The sequence below is a fragment of the Candoia aspera genome, chromosome 2 (assembly GCF_035149785.1).
Source record: "Candoia aspera isolate rCanAsp1 chromosome 2, rCanAsp1.hap2, whole genome shotgun sequence".
In the NCBI taxonomy this organism is placed as follows: Eukaryota; Metazoa; Chordata; class Lepidosauria; order Squamata; family Boidae; genus Candoia; species Candoia aspera.
The window spans coordinates 153049610-153068820 of record NC_086154.1 but is presented as its reverse complement, the minus strand read 5'-3'; the positions used below and the strand labels follow the sequence as shown (position 1 = coordinate 153068820).

Below are 19211 nucleotides of genomic sequence, written 5' to 3'. Positions count from 1 at the left end.
GTTGGCAGCAAGGCCCAACAGGTGAGTGGTGATTGGCTGCTTTGGAACCAAGGCCAAAAACTGAAATCTCTTAACAGTGGAGGGTGGTGAGGGAAGGACAAGGGAGCAACTTGGATGCTTCCTGGTGAGGTAGGGCTGGCTGGGAGATACTGGCAGTTGACAGGTGAGCCCTCTTCCTCCCTGGAGGGGGCCTTTGGGGACACACCAGGATGGATAATGGGGTTGCAGTTTTCCTCATGGTCCACTGCTCCCTTTGTTCCCCCTACCCAGAGCAAAGTTCCACAGGTCAACTGAGGAGGAAGAGGGGGCTTCACAGGGGCTCTGCTGAGGGGAAACAGCACCAGCCTATATTATATGTGGAAAGAAGGATGACCTAACAGGTCATAGGTTGTCTGGTATATCAATAAAAGTATGTGATTGTCTATGTTGGTAGAAAGCAGTTTCTTCTACAATAGTTCTCTTGATGTGGAATCTAATGCAGACTTAAGCTCTACAAAAGCTGCATAGAGAGGGCCTTTGGATACATATTTCTCTATTAAGTGTTGTAATATCACCGTTTGGTCTATAGTAGATCTGGCCTAAATCCTGCCTGTTCGTCAGCTAGGATATTGTTATCTTCAATCCAATCATAGAGCTACACATATTGAGCATAGATTTTGCTGATTATATTCAAAAGATCATTCTAAGGGTAGACTGGCCCAACAGAATAAAAATAGATTAGAAGCAGCCAATTTGTGCCTTTAACAGTCAAGAGATATGCTAGAGTATAATCACAACCCTTCTTAGAGCAGGTTCCAGCAGTTTAAGCAATGTCCTTTATTTTTTTGGCTCTCCTAAAGTAGATATGGCTTCTATAGCTTAAACTTGCAATATTTCACCCAACCACTCAATAATGAACAACTTTTTTCAAGTCTGGGTGAATTTGAGGCTTTTATAGACTGCTTTTCCTCTGACACATGTATTGACATTCAGTTATTCAGTTAATTGTTTGGATTTTCACTCAGTTATGAAAGTCCAGGACATATTAAAATGTCCTCATATACAAACCAATACAACTCTCCAATCATGTCAACAACAGTACTACTGTAGAGATGGACAAAGATGTTCACTAGTGACTCCTCAGTCACTATTATTGATAAATAATCTCCTCTCCCCCCGCCCCCAACCTCAAGTAACTTTTTGTGAATGGAAGAAATAAGTAATGAAAAGACAAAAATGGTAAGAATCAGTTAGTGAAGTTAACTCGAAATGCATTCAAGACTAATCAGAAAAGGATAACGTCAAACAAAGAGGGAAGTTATGCTACAGTACTACTCCTAGCATAATTGTCTATGTTATTTTATCTTTACCCTGCATCTATACATGCACATAGCTCCTATCCTCATACAACCATGCCAGATAGGTTACACAGGGAAAAAGAATAATCTGGCCAGAATTATTGGCTGAATGATTGAACTAAGTTAGGGTTTTGCTTGTTCAAGCCCAGCTCTGTAGATATGTCTGCAAGCCCTTTATTTTGGGCAATGTACAATATTAAAAACAAATTTACAACTACAATGAAAAAGAAAAAAATGGACATCTGGAAAAAAAAAATTAATATCATCTCAAACATACACCAAGGACCCACCACCCAACCTAACCCAAGGCCTAGGGGAAGATCCAGGTTTTAAGGGCCTGTTTGAACAATGCCAGGATACAGGCAATACAAATTAGATGCATTTGTAGATGCCTACCTCCTAGGTCCCATTAGATGTCATTTTTTTAATCAGTGGGACATGAAGCATGCCAACTCTGTGATCTAACAGGATGGGCAGATACTACAGGAGACATTCAGTCCCTCAGATAGCTGGGCCCTATGCCATGAAGAGCTTTATAGTTGATAACCAGCACCTTGAATCGTATCCAGAAGCCTACTGCTAGCCAGCACAGCTCAGAGAGAAGAGGTGTTAAATGAGCATAAAATGGCATGCTGATAAGTGCTGTGCTGCCAAATTCTGGACCAGCTACAGCTTCCGAGTGGTCTTCAAAGAGCAGCCATGCATTACAATAGTCTACAGGCAAGACGACTATGAAATCTGGAGAGCTTCCTGATCCAGAAATGGGAACAATTGGTGCACAAGATAAATCTGTGAGAAGCCCTTCCTGACCACAGCTGCCACCTGCTCTTTGAGTAGAAGCTATGAGTCCAAAAAACACCCAACTTGTACACCAATCCCAAATAGGGAAGTGCTACACCATTCAGGACTAAAGATGGAAAATCTCCAGTTCTAGGTAGTTCAAATACTCACAGCCACTCAGTCTTGCTAGGGTTGAACTTGAGTCTGTTTCTCCCCATCCAAATCCCCATAGCCTCCAAACACTGGGAGAATACCTCAAAAGTACTGTTCGGTAGGCCTGGGGTCAAGATATACAACCAGGCCCGCAACTAGGGTCTGTGTCACCCGGGGCAAACATGGATTCCGTGCCCCCCACATGGGTTGGTGAGGGAGGTGTTAACAAGTTTTATTATTCTACTATACATTAAATTAATAAAACATTCAGTATACAAATACTATTTTGTCATTTTGCCGCCCCCCCCCCACACAGCACCCTGGGCACATGCCCTGCTTCCCCACCCCCCAGTTGCTGCCCTGTATACAACTGGGTATCATTAGATTCTGATAATATTCAATCCTGAATCAATGGATGACCTCACCGAGTGGCTTCATGTAGATGTTAATCAGAAAGAGCCAGAGCATCCTACAAGTTAGGGCTTCACACTAAATCCCGCCCCCCAAAAGCAGCCAGAACCATGAACAAAGGAGAACTACCAGAACAGAGAACTCCCACTCCTAATCCTCTGCAGGCAGTCCAGAAGGATACCACGGTCAATGCTATCAAAAGCTACTGAAAGATCAAGAAGACCCAGGACATTTGTCCCAGCTCAGCTAGAGGTCACCCACAAGCCACCTCTGTACTATGTCCCAATCTTAAACATGATTGAAGCAGGTCCAGATAATCCATTTCCTCCAGGGCCCTCTGAAGTTGTAGCCTGACTACTTTCTCAACAAACTTTCCAAGAAAGGGAAGGTTGGAGACTGGAGAAAAGTTGTCCAGAACTGTTGGATCCAGTGACAGTTTATTAAGGAGTTGGCATACCACTGCCTCCTTCAAAGCTGGTGGAATCACCGTCACCCTGAACTGGATGGACCCAATAAGCAGGTGTTCACAGTCAAGAATTCTGTCTACTTCCTCAGGAATTACAAATTCAGACTTGTCCCAAGTAATCAGGCAAAACCATGTTTCCATCACTTCTGCAAGACTTGTCCAGTTGGAATCCAGCTCAAAGTGAATCTGAACAACTTTATCCACCAGAAGACTAGAGTATTCTTCACAGTGGCTATGCACGTGGCCCTGTGACTCATCCTTTCCCAGGAGGGAATGGGTCACCTTGAAGAGGGCCATTGTCTGGCTATCGATGGACACAATAACAGCAGAAAAATAACAGTATTTTGCCACTCTTATTGCCACAATGTATTTCTTGATATGGGCTCTCATTTGTGCTTGGTTGGATTCACTCTTGGTCTTCCTCCAGCAGTGTTCTAGGCATCTCTTCTGGTGTTTCATTCCTTAGAGTACCAAGGAACACCCCAGGATCAATGCACAGTGAGAGGCCGCATAGGAGCAATCTGATCCAAGGCTTTCATCAAATGCCCATTCCAGGCAATAACTAAGACCTCAACTGAACTGTCTACCAGATCCTCTGGGAAAAACCTAAGGGTGGGGGAAGGAGAGAGGCCAGTGGTGGTAAGTTGAAGAGCAATCAGAGAGTGATCAGACCATGGCAAAAGACTGACCGTAGTGTCTTCCACCACCAGATTATGCTGCAACTATACCAAGATAAAAATCACATCTTGTGTGCAACATGTTGGGCCTTCAACACTTAGGGTCAGGTCTATAGTTGCCATGAAACCCTGAACTGCTCCAGTTTCAATGTCATTTGGGAGCAAGTTAAAAGTCTCCAAGAACTTGTTTGGAGTTGTGCAGCATCAAATCGAATACATAAATGCTTTGGGTACCCCACTGCCATCTCAGCAATGGAATCAAGCAGCTCAGTCACAGAAATTGGTACAGTAGCAACAAATCAAACTGCTCCCTAGAGCCCAACTTAAGCTAAAGAGTCTCACATCTGGTTATTTGCTGAGCAAAGCCCCTGAAAACCATTAAAGCACTGCAGATGACAATCATCACCCCACGCAGCCTCCCCTGGCCTTAAGGCCAGTGCCAAACTTGAAAGCCAGGTGGGCATATCTTCAAGAACTCCCCATTTGGGGCCACTCAGGTATCAATCAACATGCCAAATTGGCTGTTTCGTCCATGATCAAATCATGCATAAGGGTGGCTTTATTACATACTGACCTCCCACTCAACAACAGCAGTCAGGGTCTAGGGCCACCAAGGATCCAGTGACCTGGCATCAAAAATGAATACTCAGGGCTGGCAGGGGGGACCAATTTCAACCATCAGCCCCACTGATCCTGAGAGTAGCCTGCCCTCGGATTTCCGTGTTGGTTTCTATCTGCTACGACCTTGATGGAACTGCCAGTCGTCTCATCTCCCTCCAACCCCATCCTGCACTGATACTCATCCTCCTAGGCCATAGAACCCAACCAACTACCCTCACTCCTCCGACAGATCATAGGAATCTCCCCGGTTGCTCCTGCACTCAGTAACAAGAGGGGGTGCCATGCTTCCATGATCTAGCAACCGACCATTCACACCTCCTCTCCCTGATTTCCCACAAACATAAACCAATGTTGGTCACAGATCATGTCAAAGTCAACGTCCTCTGTTTCTCCAGTCCACGCATTAAGAAGAGTCCGGTAAAGCGAAAAGTCCGGTGAAACAAAACTTGGCAAACCAGAACTCGGTACAGATAAAGAAAGGAAAAGGTCAGAGCGGCTGCGGGTCCCTCGCCACGACTCCGCTCCCTGTCCCCCAACTTCTTCCTACCGCACCTCAACTCACTTGCTCCCTTAGCTACTCGTGGAAGAACCAACGCGTCCCCGGTGTCAAAGAGCGACTGCAGCCGAACCGCCGGCAAACACAAGTAAGGACCAGGTATGAACCACGCAAACTGCTTTCACCGTAATGCTCGAAATAGCGTTACCAAAGCCTTCCTTCCTATAGAGACATTAATCCTATAGAGACATTAATCCCTTTACCTTTGGTCCTCTCTCGCCGTCTGTTTCTCCACCAGCTAGGTATCTTCCGAGCACCAACCCACCCTTTCCTCTCCGGCTGCTGCTTCCACTCACCTTGATGCGCTCGAGCTGCCTTACGACGTGCTCCCGCCGAGCCCCGCGCCCCAACTCCGCCGATCCCCGCTTTCCTCCCGAGGCGGCGCCCCGCTCCGATTTCGAGCTCGGCGCCATTTTCCTCCACCTCCTCTGCCGTTCGCCGCTACGGCCCCCTCTCCTCCCTCGAGAGACCGCCCACGCCGACGCCGTTCTGCCCTTGCTAATTGGCCAGCCTTCACACGTGAACAAGCGTCGATTAGATCTTGCGCGGAACTTCGTCTCTTCTCTTAGTCGTCATTGGTGAATATAACTGTCACTCAGCCACAATACTCTCCTGTCCCACCGCACAGTCACAGTTTAAGCGAGCGCTCACTCCTGCCAGATCTTTTGCTGGATCTCTATTGGCGAAACTGCCTTTCAGTTTCAGAAGGGAACGAGAATAGGCTACGCCTCCCTGAGTTCTCAGACGCAACGCAGGATAGAAAAGACAGAGAGAAAGAAAGAATTATGTTGCCGTAGTAACAAGGCTCGGCCTGTGCATCCTCTCAAGCAAGGACCACAGCAAGGAGTGGACTAGAAACAAGGCGTTATAGAGTACTGAGGTATTAGAATGGGCTGTGTGGTTTCAGATGGGACCACTTTAACAAACCAAAGGAATATGGAGTAGAAACTTAATGCATGACAAAGAGCGATTCTAACCCTCTGTAATTTAACTAATCTTCTGCTTACAGGGAACTGTGTATTTGTTGTTGTTTATTCATTCAGTCGCTTCCGACTCTTCGTGACTTCATGGACCAGCCCACGCCAGAGCTTCCTGTCGGTCGTCAACACCCCCAGCTCCCCCAGGGACGAGTCTGTCACCTCTAGAATATCATCCATCCACCTTGCCCTTGGTCGGCCCCTCTTCCTTTTGCCCTCCACTCTTCCTAGCATCAGCATCTTCTCCAGGGTGTCCTGTCTTCTCATTGTGTGGCCAAAGTATTTCAGTTTTGCCTTTAATATCATTCCCTCAAGTGAGCAGTCTGGCTTTATTTCCTGGAGGATGGACTGGTTTGATCTTCTTGCAGTCCAAGGCACTCTCAGAATTTTCCTCCAACACCACAGTTCAAAAGCATCGATCTTCCTTCTCTCAGCCTTCCTTATGGTCCAGCTCTCGCAGCCATATGTTACTACGGGGAACACCATTGCTTTAACAATGCGGACCTTTGTTGTCAGTGTGATGTCTCTGCTCTTAACTATTTTATCGAGATTTGTCATTGCTCTTCTCCCAAGGATTAAGCGTCTTCTGATTTCCTGACTGCAGTCAGCATCTGCAGTAATCTTCACACCTAGAAATACAAAGTCTTTCACTGCTTCTACATTTTCTCCCTCTATTTGCCAGTTATCGATCAAGCTGGTTGCCATAATCTTGGTTTTTTTGAGGTTTAGTTTCAAGCCAGCTTTTGCACTTTCTTCTTTCACCTTCATCATAAGGCTCCTCAGTTCCTCTTCGCTTTCAGCCATCAAAGTGGTATCATCTGCATATCTGAGATTGTTAATGTTTCTTCCAGCGATTTTAACTCCAGCCTTGGATTCCTCAAGCCCAGCATGTCGCATGATGTGTTCTGCATACAAGTCGAATAGGTAGGGTGAGAGTATGCAGCCCTGCCGTACTCCTTTCCCAATCTTAAACCAGTCCGTTGTTCCGTGGTCTGTTCTTACTGTTGCTACTTGGTTGTTATACAGATTCTTCAGGAGGCATACAAGATGACTTGGTATCCCCATACCGCTAAGAACTTGCCACAATTTGTTATGGTCCACACAGTCAAAGGCTTTAGAATAGTCAATAAAACAGAAATAGATGTTTTTCTGAAACTCCCTGGCTTTTTCCATTATCCAGCAGATATTGGCAATTTGGTCCCTAGTTCCTCTGCCTTTTCTAAACCCAGCTTGTACATCTGGCAATTCTCGCTCCATGAATTGCTGAAGTCTACCTTGCAGGACCTTGAGCATTACCTTACTGGCATGTGAAATGAGTGCCACTGTTCGATAGTTTGAACATTCTTTAGTGTTTCCCTTTTTTGGTATGGGGATGTAAGTTGATTTTTTCCAATCTGATGGCCATTCCTGTGTTTTCCAAATTTGCTGGCATATAGCATGCATTACCTTGACAGCATCATCTTGCAAGATTTTGAACAGTTCAGCTGGGATGCCGTCGTCTCCTGCTGCCTTGTTATTAGCAATGCTTCTTAAGGCCCATTCAACCTCACTCTTCAGGATGTCTGGCTCTAGCTCACTGACCACACCGTCAAAGCTATCCCCAATATTGTTATCCTTCCTATACAGATCTTCCGTATATTCTTGCCATCTTTTCTTGATCTCTTCTTCTTCTGTTAGGTCCTTGCCATCTTTGTTTTTGATCATACCCATTTTTGCCTGGAATTTACCTCCAATGTTTCTAATGTTCTGGAAGAGGTCTCTTGTCCTTCCTATTCTATTGTCTTCTTCCACTTCCGCGCATTGCTTGTTTAAAAATAATTCCTTATCTCTTCTGGCTAACCTCTGGAATTTTGCATTTAATTGGGCATATCTCCCCCTATCACTGTTGCCTTTTGCTTTCCTTCTTTCTTGGGCTACTTCTAGTGTCTCAGCGGACAGCCATTTTGCCTCCTTGGTTTTCTCTTTCTTTGGGATGTATTTTGTTGCCGCCTCCTGAACAATGTTGCGAACTTCTGTCCAGAGTTCTTCCAGGACCCTATCTACTAAGTCCAGTCCCTTAAATCGATTCTTTACCTCCACTGCATATTCCTGAGGGATATTAGTGAGCTCATATCTAGCTGATCTGTGGGTCTTCCCTAATCTCTTTAGTCTGATCCTAAATTGTGCAAGAAGAAGTTCGTGATCAGAACTACAGTCAGCTCCAGGTCTTGTTTTTACCGACTGTATAGATGACCGCCACCTTTGGCTGCAAAGGATGTAGTCAATCTGATTTCGGTGTTGTCCATCTGGTGAAGTCCATGTATAAAGCCGTCTCTTAGGTTGTTGGAAGAGAGTGTTCGTTATGCAGAGTGAGTTGTCTTGGCAAAATTCTGTCAGCCTATGTCCTGCTTCGTTTTGTTCTCCCAGGCCATGCTTACCTGTAATTCCAGGTGTCATCTGACTGCCCACCTTAGCATTCCAGTCTCCCGTGATGAAAATAACATCTCTTTTAGGCATGTTGTCCAGTAGGTGCTGCAGATCCTCATAGAACTGCTCTACTTCAGCTTCTTCAGCATCTGTGGTTGGGGCGTATATTTGGATCACTGTGATGTTAGATGGCTTGCCCTGAATTCGAATTGAGATCATTCTATCGTTTTTTGGATTGTATCCAAGCACTGCTTTAGCCACTTGACTATTAATTATGAAGGCTACTCCATTTCTTCTGTGGTCCTCTTGTCCACAGTAGTAGATCTGGTGGTCATTTGATGTGAAGTGGCCCATTCCAGTCCATTTCAGTTCACTGATGCCCAAAATGTCTATCTTTAATCTTGACATCTCACCAATAACCACATCCAATTTGCCCTGGCTCATAGATCTTACATTCCAGGTTCCTATGGTGTGTTGATCCTTAGAACATCGGATTCGCCGTTCACCACCAGCACCGTCGGCCGCTAACCGTCCTTTCGGCTTTGAGCTAGCTGCGTCATCACGTCTGGGGCTAGTTGAACTCATCCTCTGTTCCTCCCCAGTAGCATTTTGACCATCTTCCGACCTGGGGGTCTCATCTTCCGATGGTATACCGACATATCTCTGGTTGTACTGATCCATTTAGTTTTCATGGCAAGAATACTGGGGTGGGTTGCCATTACCTTCCCCAGGGATCGCATTTAGTCTGACCTCTCTGTCATGACCTTTCCGTCTTGGGTGGCCCTTCACGGTTTAGCTCATGGCATCATTGAGGTGCTCAAGCTCCAGCACCACGACAAGGTAACGATCCTTTGCTGAAGAACTGTGTATTTAGAAAGCCTTAAATTCTGCAGAATGGATGGTAGGATAGCTCCAATGGCTGAGAAACCATTTGATTCTCCTTACCTTGCATTACTTCTGTTAGGAACTATGTAATTGTTGCTTGACTTAACTTGCTTTCTTTTGTTTTATGGACCTGCTTTTATTTGTAATGGCATGGTAATGTCAAGGATCATACATACTGACAGAAACTTCCTAAAGCTACCCATTTTACAGTATTTATTTGTTTGAGTGTGTATCCTGTGTGTATCCTGTACTGATCTGAGCCCAAAGTAAATCACGGTAATTATTTTATATTAAAAATATTTATTTCTCCCAAACTGCACAAGCTCCCACTTGGTCTGTTAACTTGAAGTGCCCTCTATTATTGTAAATGCTGTAGCTAGTGCTTCTTAATACATGTGTTTTGTTTTTAAATGCACATACTGATTGATGAATACAAGTACAAAAATTGCTTAAAGAACTTCTCTGTCATATCACCTGAATTTAAATTTCCCTCCTGATAGTAGCAAGTGCTATAGCAGGTTGTAGTTGGAGTTACAAGGATGTAGCAATTCCTGTTTCCCAAGCTTCTGTCATCCTTCAACTGGGAAAGATAGATTTGCAACGGCACCAAGTGATGATCAGTCAAACTAAGGACTGTGGAAATTTCTTTTAATATATTGAACAGTGCCTGAATGAAGATGGGACAGGTTACTAACACTAGCCAAGACTGTTTTGCAGATATTGTTTAGGGCTTATCTGCACTGCCTGGCCACCCTGTTGCCAGAATGGGTAGGCAGCCATTTTTCCACAGTAGTAGTGGATGATGTCACCCTCTATTAATCCCCTATTCACCTTCAAAACAACTTCAAGGCACTTTTTTTCTCCATTTCCAAAGTATATTTTCCTTGTTCTATTCCCTTAAGTGCTCTTGTTTGTTTGGGCTAGAACACTTCAGTTGGTTGCAGGCTGAGCTCAGCAGTGCATTGGCTGATTTTGAGAAGTATTGCTTCTTCAGCTGAGCCAATGCTTATCATGCATTCAGAGAGGTTCTATACCGTTCCTTATTATCAGCACTGCTGTAATAGCACAGTGGTTAAGATTTGCACTGAGCACAGGTAGGTAGTTTTCCCCCAGGCCTTTTCTTTTTCTTTTAATGTCAAGGATTTTCCCAGTTTCCCAGTCCCCTGAGGTGGGAGAGTTTTACGCATAGCTCCCAGAAAGCTCATAGTATTGTTTGGGTTCTTTGGAAGCTGGCATGAAACCCTGCTATTTCAGGTTACTGAAAAAGAGTTAAAATGATAAAACTCAGGATTTATTTTTAAAAAACAGGAGTGGGGGGGAAACTACCTAGTTGAGCAAAGAAAAGCTGTCATTAAAGAAAAAAGAAATTCCCACTGGATTTCAAACCAGTAACCTCTATGCTAACCAAAGATCTTAACTGCTCTGTTATTTCTGCAGCACTGGTAAATGGAGGTATAGAAACATCAGTGTGCATGCCGGAGATAATTTTTTTAGCTGCTTGTTGTGTCTGCATGTATCTGCATTTCAGTGCTTTTATATATATAAAAATTCAACTTAACTTTGTTTACTTATATATATAAAAGGATATATATCCAAAAAGGAAAGCAGCTGGCCATTGATTCTAAGGAAAAGAAATGTGGGAGGTACAGAGCAGGACAATGTATTTATTTGTTATTTCAATTTGTATGGCTGTCTTCTTGCCATGTGATTCTGGGTGGCTAACAGAGGGCTAAAAAAGAGCAGAAATCATTAAAACACATCGACTAGGGGCAACTCACATTCAAATCATTAAAAATGAGCTCCGATAACACCACACCTAGTCCAGTACCTGGGAGAAGAATTAGATCTTCAAGGCCTTCCTAAAGGCCAACAGGTCATCCATATTTTGGGCAGACTGTGGAATGTCATCCATAGAGCAGCTTTGGAAGTATCCAATGGAAGGAAGTGGTAACCTGCAGTCTAGACTGAATACCTTGTAAACTGTTGCCACAGTGTCTCAGTCTGGACCAGATTAAGCTGGTTTAGAATCAAACTGGCATGAGCATAGGACAGGAGCAGCTTAAGTGGTGTGGATATGCCCATAGTCTGTATATAGATACGTTTCAGTGGTGTGTTCTCATAACACCCATGGTTAACTCAATTGTAGTTTGCTCATTTAACCCATTTTTTAAGGCTTGCATCAAAAATGTGATTGATAGATTGTGGCTTCATGTGTTGCATAAACATAGCCATTAAGTCAAGATGTTTAACTGGACCAAAAAAAGCCTGTGCCTGTAAGAATTCTGATGTCTGGCCCAAGAAATCCTGGTAGTGTCAATACTGGGCTGGAGCTAGTTATATATTGAGAAACACACAGGAAATTGGCAATAATCTACAAAAATTTCAGGATTTAAACCATAACCTCTTAAAATTAGAACATATGAAGGGCCTGACTGATTGCCATCTGTGGCTTCCTCCCAGACTGGAAAACTGAATCTGATGAATTAGAACAAAGAAACTCAGACAGGAGTTAGGATTTCTGGGTTAGATTCTCAATTACAGCAGTGACATATAATATTTTACAGCTTATAGAGAGCGAGCCTTAGACCGCCTTGTTATATATACTTACTTGGGAATAAACCATACAAGATTCAGTAAGGTTTACTTCAACCACATAGAGCGTTGCTTTTCTAAATATATTTTTGCTGCCAGGGAAGTTTCCCTCCTCTTATACAAAGACACTCATCTTACCCCACAGTTTTTTAAAATGTTATGTTTTACTGAGCTTTCAGAATTACAGTAAAGAAAAAAAATGTATAGCCTTTTCCACACCCTTTATCTTTCCATTCATTTGTGAAGCATAACTACTGTGTTATTTAATTATATATACAACAGAGAGCTTTACTTAGAACACTTAACATAAACATATACTGTATTTGATTGGTTTGTTCAAGTTCAGAGATTCCAATTATTCTGTCAATCTTCCATTAAGTAATTTGCTTTTTGCCTCTCTTGTTATCTCTCTTTTTTGTTGCATATTCAAATTTATATTCTTATGTTCACACTTGTGTTCCTGGCTATTAGTGAAAATCTCTTTTTTTTCTAGAGCACAATCACATAACACACTAAATCATGGTTTGCTTTAACAGTTTATTGTATAAATTACAGTTACCTGAGTTTGCATAATACACTATATCATACATTATGGTTTACAAACAGTGGTTTGGCTCATACAGTAACAAACAAGCACATTTGACTTAGCATGTTGATTGAATGCAGCCTCAATTTTATCTGAGGTTCTCACAACTTTGTTTTGTCCATTTGCACACACTTATTTCCATCAAAACCTCCATGCTCTCTCAACCTATTTCATGTATGTGAATTTTGTATTTAATCCAATCTTTGCCTTGTGCTCAACTCCTTATCACAATATTTTGTGACAGAGGGTAAAAATATTCTGTTATTTTATTTTATTTATTTTGGTAACCTGATAATGTTGGAATATATGTTTCAGTACTATAGATATCATTTGATGAAGTCATAGTTGTATACCTCATGGTCTGTCACAGTGCGGAGTATGCTGACAAACAGGAGAGAGTGTAATGGAAGGACCGAGAGCAAAATACTGAATAACAAAAAAAAAAAAGTGTGTTTATATCTCCATCAGTTTAGCCAAGACAGAAAAGGAAGTTATAAATAGGACTTTCAAGCCAGCTAGTCAGATGTTACTGTTTGGCAATCTTTAGAAAATTCAATCCCTTTTCTGGCAAATTAAGCTTAACCCTGTAACACTTCTGGTATTTCTCCAACCTGATAACTGGGTTAATCTAGTAAAGTAAAGGTAAAGGTTTCCCTTGACGTAAAGTCCAGTCGTGTCTGACTCTAGGGGGCGGTGCTCATCTCCGTTTCTAAGCCTTGGAGCCGGCGTTGTCCCTAAGGACCCGTCCGTGGTCATGTGGCCGGTTACCTTCCCGCCGAAGCGGTACCAATTAATCTACTCACATTTGCATGTTTTCGAACTGCTTGGTGTGCAGGAGCTGGGACGAGCAACGGGAGCTCACCCCGCCGCGCGGTTTCGAACCGCCGACCTTCCGATCGGCAGCTCAGCGGTTTAACCCGCAGCGCCACCGCGTCCCTTGGGTTAATCTAACTAATACAAAATCCAGAAAACAGAGTATGCTAAAATCCATAGAAGTGTTACTGTTCAAAGAATCATAAGACTCTTTTTTGGGTTTGCTAAAACAGACAGATATGGCTAGCCTTCTGGAAACCACACCATCTTTGTTTCATTTAACGTTTGTTTGTTTGTTTGTTTATTAAATTTTGCCACCGCCCATCTCCCCCCAAAGGGGGACTCTGGGTAGTTTACAACAGAGATAAAAGCATTAAAATACCATAAATAAATATAAATACAAATATAATACTGAACATAAATACAGAATACAATCCAGATGACGATGATAGTTGGAATATCACTCACGTGTATCTGAAGGGGCCATTTTAGGGCGCTAACCATCTCCAGGGGTTAACTTCCTTTCCCTTCCCACCCCAAGCAAGGTGGCAAAACTGGGTTTTTAGTTCTTTTCGGAAGGCCACAAGAGATGAAATCTGTCTTATCTCTGGGGGAAGGATGTTCCAGAGGGCAGGAGCCACTGCAGAGAAGGCCCGCTTCCTGGACCCCGCCAGATGGAATTCTCTTACAGACAGGGTCTGTAACATGCCCTCTCTGCATGATCGGGTGGGACAGATTGATGCAATGGGGATGACACACTCCCTCAGGTACCCTGGGCCCATGCCATGAAGGGCTTTAAAGGTAATAACCAACACCTTGAATTGTACCTGGAAGCAGACTGGTACCCAATGCAGCCCACGAAGCAATGGTGTAATATGTGCCGATCTAGGGGCACCAAAAATTGCCCACGCGGATGCATTTTGGACCAGCTGTAGCTTCTGGATACTCTTCAAGGGTAGCCCCATGTAGAGCGCATTGCAGTAATCTATATGGGAGATGACCAGGGCATGAGTGACTGTGTGAAGGGCCTCCTGATCCAGGAAAGGGCATAACTAGAAAGGAAGGGCGTAATTTATAAAGGTTCTGTTGCTGAACGTTCTTAACAGCACCCCATGCGATACAGGATTTGGCCATTTGGGGAAACAGAGATCATTGGCTTATTTACTGTGCAATCCTATGCATGTTTACTGGAAGGATTTTTCCTTTTTTGATAGGACTTATTCCTAGAATAAATCTTTGTGTTCCTAGCTAAACTTTTCAGTGCTAGACCATTTTCTGAAAACAACAGATTGCCCTTTTCAGACTGAACTTCATAATAGATTGTGACTCATCAAGCCAAATGCAACTGTGTGTAAGCTGTCTGTCACAGATGTATTAAACTTCTTGATCTTGGTGCCTGCTGAAACTGCCAAAAGGGGGGTGGGGTTGAAACACCTGGCGAACTTCAGTATGTTAACTGAGTAATGTTTGGCTATATGAGGCCATGAAGAAAAGTGTATCCTATAAGAAATAGGAATAAATTTAGAGTTGATGTAAGATCTGCTGTATGCCTACTGCTTCTCTGTTAAATAAAACTTCCCTCAAGTCAAGTCTGACTCCTCGTGACTAACTGGAGACATCAGTGTAGTTTTCTTGACAATAATAAGGAAATGGGTTGTCACTGCCTACTTTCAAGATGTACTTTTGTTTTTCCAAGCTAGCCTACGCTCCAGGATTCCCTTGGTGTTTTTCCATCCAAGAACCAACCAGATCCAACGCTGTTTAGCTTTTCAGTCTCAACTGAATTCAACTAGATGCTGCTACTTGCTGCTGGCTTGATATTTCACCCATACACACACACGCACACACACACACACACACAGAGTACTAAATTGCAGTAATTTTTCCTTATCTAGAAGAAATGTCTGGATAAGGCCTAACAGATCACAAGATGTATTGTTTTAATTTACCGTTTTGGGAGACAGTTTATATACATAGCTGAGCACTGCAGTGTAAATATGTTAACATCCAGCTTATGTATTTTGGGGCTGAGTGTTGGCACAGAACTTCTGGAACTTAGCCATGGTTCAGATTAAACCTCATGTAGGAGCCAAGTAAAGTTGAGCCCCTGCCCATCACTTTACAGCATTCTCTTATACATAATTTTCAGGAAATTACAAGTGATAGTTCCAGCTTCTTTGGGAATATTGGGCATCAATATTCAGAGTTGTATAAATGTGCATGACAGTCAGAAAAACCAGAACCACCAGCTCTTTTTTACAGACTGTCTCATTACATAATTCATTACTTCCCAAAGATGAGTTGCCTGGCACCTTTGGGACACATCAAGCCTTGAGAGAGAAAGGCTGGGGATGCTTTCAGTAAAATTGCAATTGCTTTGCTTTATACCATAGTATGTCTAGGGTGCAGTACTTCATTTGCTAGCAGAACTTGGGTTTTTTAATCATGCTGCTTCTCTGGTGCAGCTACAATGATGGAAGAAGCAACCCAGGACAACTTCCTTCCAAGCATCTGTTAAAGATACCGAATGAGTTTTCCTGCGGGGAATGTTATTCGAGCACAAAGAACCCATTAGGATTAGGACCATTTAATCCAGCTCCCTGATTCTAATAATGGCTAGCCAGATGCCACTGCAGAGCACAAGGCCCACAAACAGAGCACTTGTGCAAAAGCCCGTTCCTACTGCTTATTCTCCAATAGCCAGTATTTGGAGGTAAGCTTCCTTTAAATATGGACATTCCTTTAAGCAATCATAGCTAATGTTGAAAGACTTTTATTCCACAAACTTGTGTAGTCCTGTTTTAAATAGCCTGTGGCTGTTACCACATTTTATGGCAGCAAATTCAAGCACAGTTAATTGTACGTTGTGCAAAAAAGAACTTCCTTTTGTCTATCTTGAATCAACCACCCATCAATTTTGCTGAGTGATTGTGCATTCTAGTGTTTTGAGAGAGAAAAAGAGAGAGATGTCTGCTCAACATCCTGTTTTTAGTCACACTTATCTTAATGCCAGAGATGTACATTAGGGGTCAAAATAAAGAATATTCTAGTCTTTTATAGATTAAGGTATTTATTTATTTTGGAATAAACTTTTATATCATCTTCATCAGATGTAATTAATGTTATCTTGAGATAGGTGCACCTAGATAAAACTTTGGGTGGATGGATCAATTGCAAATATTGAAGTAAAAAGGAAATGAAATTTAAAAAGTGATAATTGTCTCTTGTTGGCACTGCAAGAGGGGGGTGCCTTTGAGTCAGTGTTGACTCCTGGTGACTGCCTGGACAAATCCCTGCAGTTTTCTTGGCAAGATTTCAGAAGTGGTTTGCCCTTGCCTCCTTCCTAGGGCTGAGAGAGAGTGGCTGGCCCAAGGTCACCCAGCTGGTTTTGTGCCTAAGGCAGGACTAGAACTCACAGTCTGCCAGTTTCTAGCCTGGGGCCTTAACCACTACACCAAACTGGCTCTCTGTTGCAAGATGAGAACCATATTAATATATGATAGCCAAAAGTCAGAAGAAGCCTGATAGCACATTTTCAAACCAGCATCGTTAAAAAGCATAAATTTTCATGAGCAACAGCTCACTTCATCAGATGCATGGAATGGCTAAATGATGTCAGATTTAAATTGGGATGAGGTGAGGGGGGAAGTTGCAGGGAGACAGGGTGGATATGCAGATGCAGGTTACATGTAAGACAAGTTGTAAGTGCTGCCTCATCAATTAACAGTTGCAATGTTGTAAAAATCCATTGTGTTTGTTAAGACCTTCTGAAATAGCCTGAAACCTTTTGATACGTAAGTCTCGATTGTACTGGTAAAGCTTCTTTTTTCCCAGAATGACTACTTTGAAATCTGTAATAAAGTGTCCTTGGAAAGTGTTACTTTGTCTCTGTTTTGAGGCCTGATGTCCATTTGTGTCCATTAATTCTTTTGCACAAAGTGTGACCTGTTTGTCCAGATGGGCATTACTGGCAGATGATCGAATATGTCACACCAGAGGAAGAGCATAGGAAGATCCCTCTAATTTTGTGTGAAGGTTTTGGGGTCTGTCGTGGTGCTGTTGGTGTAAATGTAGGAGCAAAACATATATCTGAGTTTGTTGCAAGGTCTGGTTCCCATGGTAGTATCATTTTCCTATTGTTTTCCTTGTGAGAATCTGCTTCAGGTTGAGTAGTTGTCTGTGTGCAAGTATGGGCTTGCCACCCAGAGCTTGAGAAAGTGCAGTGTCATTCCCCAGTATGGGTTGTGGCTTATTATATAATGCATTTGAAGGGCTTGAACTGTGAGCTGTAGGTGAGGAGAGTGGTGTTCTCTTGTTCTGTTTTTGTGGCCTATCTTTTAATTGGTCGTCCCTGGGAATCGATTTGGCTCTGTTAATTTGTCTGTTGATTTCACTGGGTGGTAGCTCAGTCTCCTGAATGCCTAGATTAATTCCATCAGTTGAGCATCTCTGTTGAGTGAGTCAGATCAAATACATTTGTAGCTCAGAGTCTGACTATAGAGGATAGATTTGGTGGTATGTTCTGGGCAGAAGCTGAAAGCACATAGATATGCATGAAGATCTACAGTATACGTTTTCTGTATAATGTGGTGTTTGTGTCCATTGTATAGTTTTACTGTGGCATCAAGGAAGTGTGCTTGTTCTGTAGATATACTAAGGCTAAGTTTTCAGTGGGTCCAAATGATGAAAATTTCATCAGTGAATTTCAAATAAAAGAGGGGTCTTGGGGGGTAAGAGTTGAGGAAGTTTTTTCTACGTCAGCTATGAAGATGGCGTGTTGTGGAGCCATGCAAAGTCCCATGGCTGTGCCACTGATTTGTAGGTATATGTGGTTGCCAAAGGTAAAGAAATTATTGCTGGGCATAAAAGAAACTGTTGCACTGGATGGTTAAAACAGAATCCTTTGTCTTTGCTCAAACCACAGGAGATAAGAGCTGAACGCTTTGATATATTGTACTCACCTCTTTGATGGGGAAATCTACCCTTGATGTACTTTGCTTGAGTCTAGCCACCTTGAGGTCAGTTAATGTTAAAGCACTGGTTTTGAGTAGCGCCATTAGTGATATTAGACTTATATCTGATATAAAATATATTGGGTGATTGGGTGGCCCAGGAAATAAAATAAATAAATGACATTGGAAGATGAGCAAGTGTAGGAGCCTGATATTCTTGGTGACATTATTGATTAGATCCTATACTAGTATTGCCAGAATGCATACAGAATGGTGTTGGCATCTGGCTCTGGTTCAGAGTTTGAACCTATGGCTGTGTCTGGGTTCACAGAACGTACCAAGTTACAAAGAAACCACATTATGGCTTAGTTGACTGAACCCAGAGATTGGAGTTTATTCAATAACTTGGTTAAACCAACCATGATTTAGTTTAAGGTTACTGTATGATTCCATGTGGCACAGCATTGCTAGTAACATTTTAGGCTTCTGAGAGGAAAGGGTAATTGTCAAGACAGACAGTAAATCACTAAGGGTCTGTTTCCATCCTCAAAAGACTTAACTCCATAGAATGGAATAATATCCAAATGTCTTGCAGCCTTAGCAGGAATGGTTATGTTCAGGACAAACAATGAAGATAAGCCTTTTTTTATTCCCCATATTGAGTTGCATGCTCTTAAATATATGGCCAAGATGCCATATGTTTGATCTGTGGTATTCCTAAGTGTGTGCATTTGGAGGGAAGAGAGGAGACTGGGACATTTGGTGACTAAATTAAATTTGGCTATTAAATCTCAAGGCAGAAGTGACAGTGTTCTGTGGTTTCTCTTCCAGAGCTGAAGAAGCAGATGTTGGTGCCATCTGGCTGAGTGAGAACATTCATGCTGTCGCGGTCTAAGAAGTAGATTTCTGTACTTCCATAGAGGTCTTTTAAGTGCTTCTGGAAGCAGGATCTGTACAAAAATGCATACAATGCTAATATAATTGCCATCTTATATGTCA

General features: G+C 42.7%; 1 protein-coding gene and 1 long non-coding RNA gene across 2 annotated transcripts in view; one reads left to right on the top strand and one right to left on the bottom strand.

The window, feature by feature from the left end:
* Positions 1 to 5470, bottom strand: part of DCAF15 (DDB1 and CUL4 associated factor 15) — a 24723-nt gene extending 19253 nt beyond the window's left edge. The window contains exon 1 of the mRNA XM_063294363.1: positions 5298 to 5470. Within this exon, the coding sequence (XP_063150433.1) occupies positions 5298 to 5414 (117 nt within the window). The 5' untranslated portion in view covers positions 5415 to 5470. The remainder of the gene's footprint in view (positions 1 to 5297) is intronic.
* On the top strand, positions 5450 to 19211 carry LOC134490968 (uncharacterized). The gene is made up of 2 exons (XR_010067265.1): positions 5450 to 5579; positions 19044 to 19211. It is a non-coding gene; the product is annotated as an uncharacterized LOC134490968 (long non-coding RNA).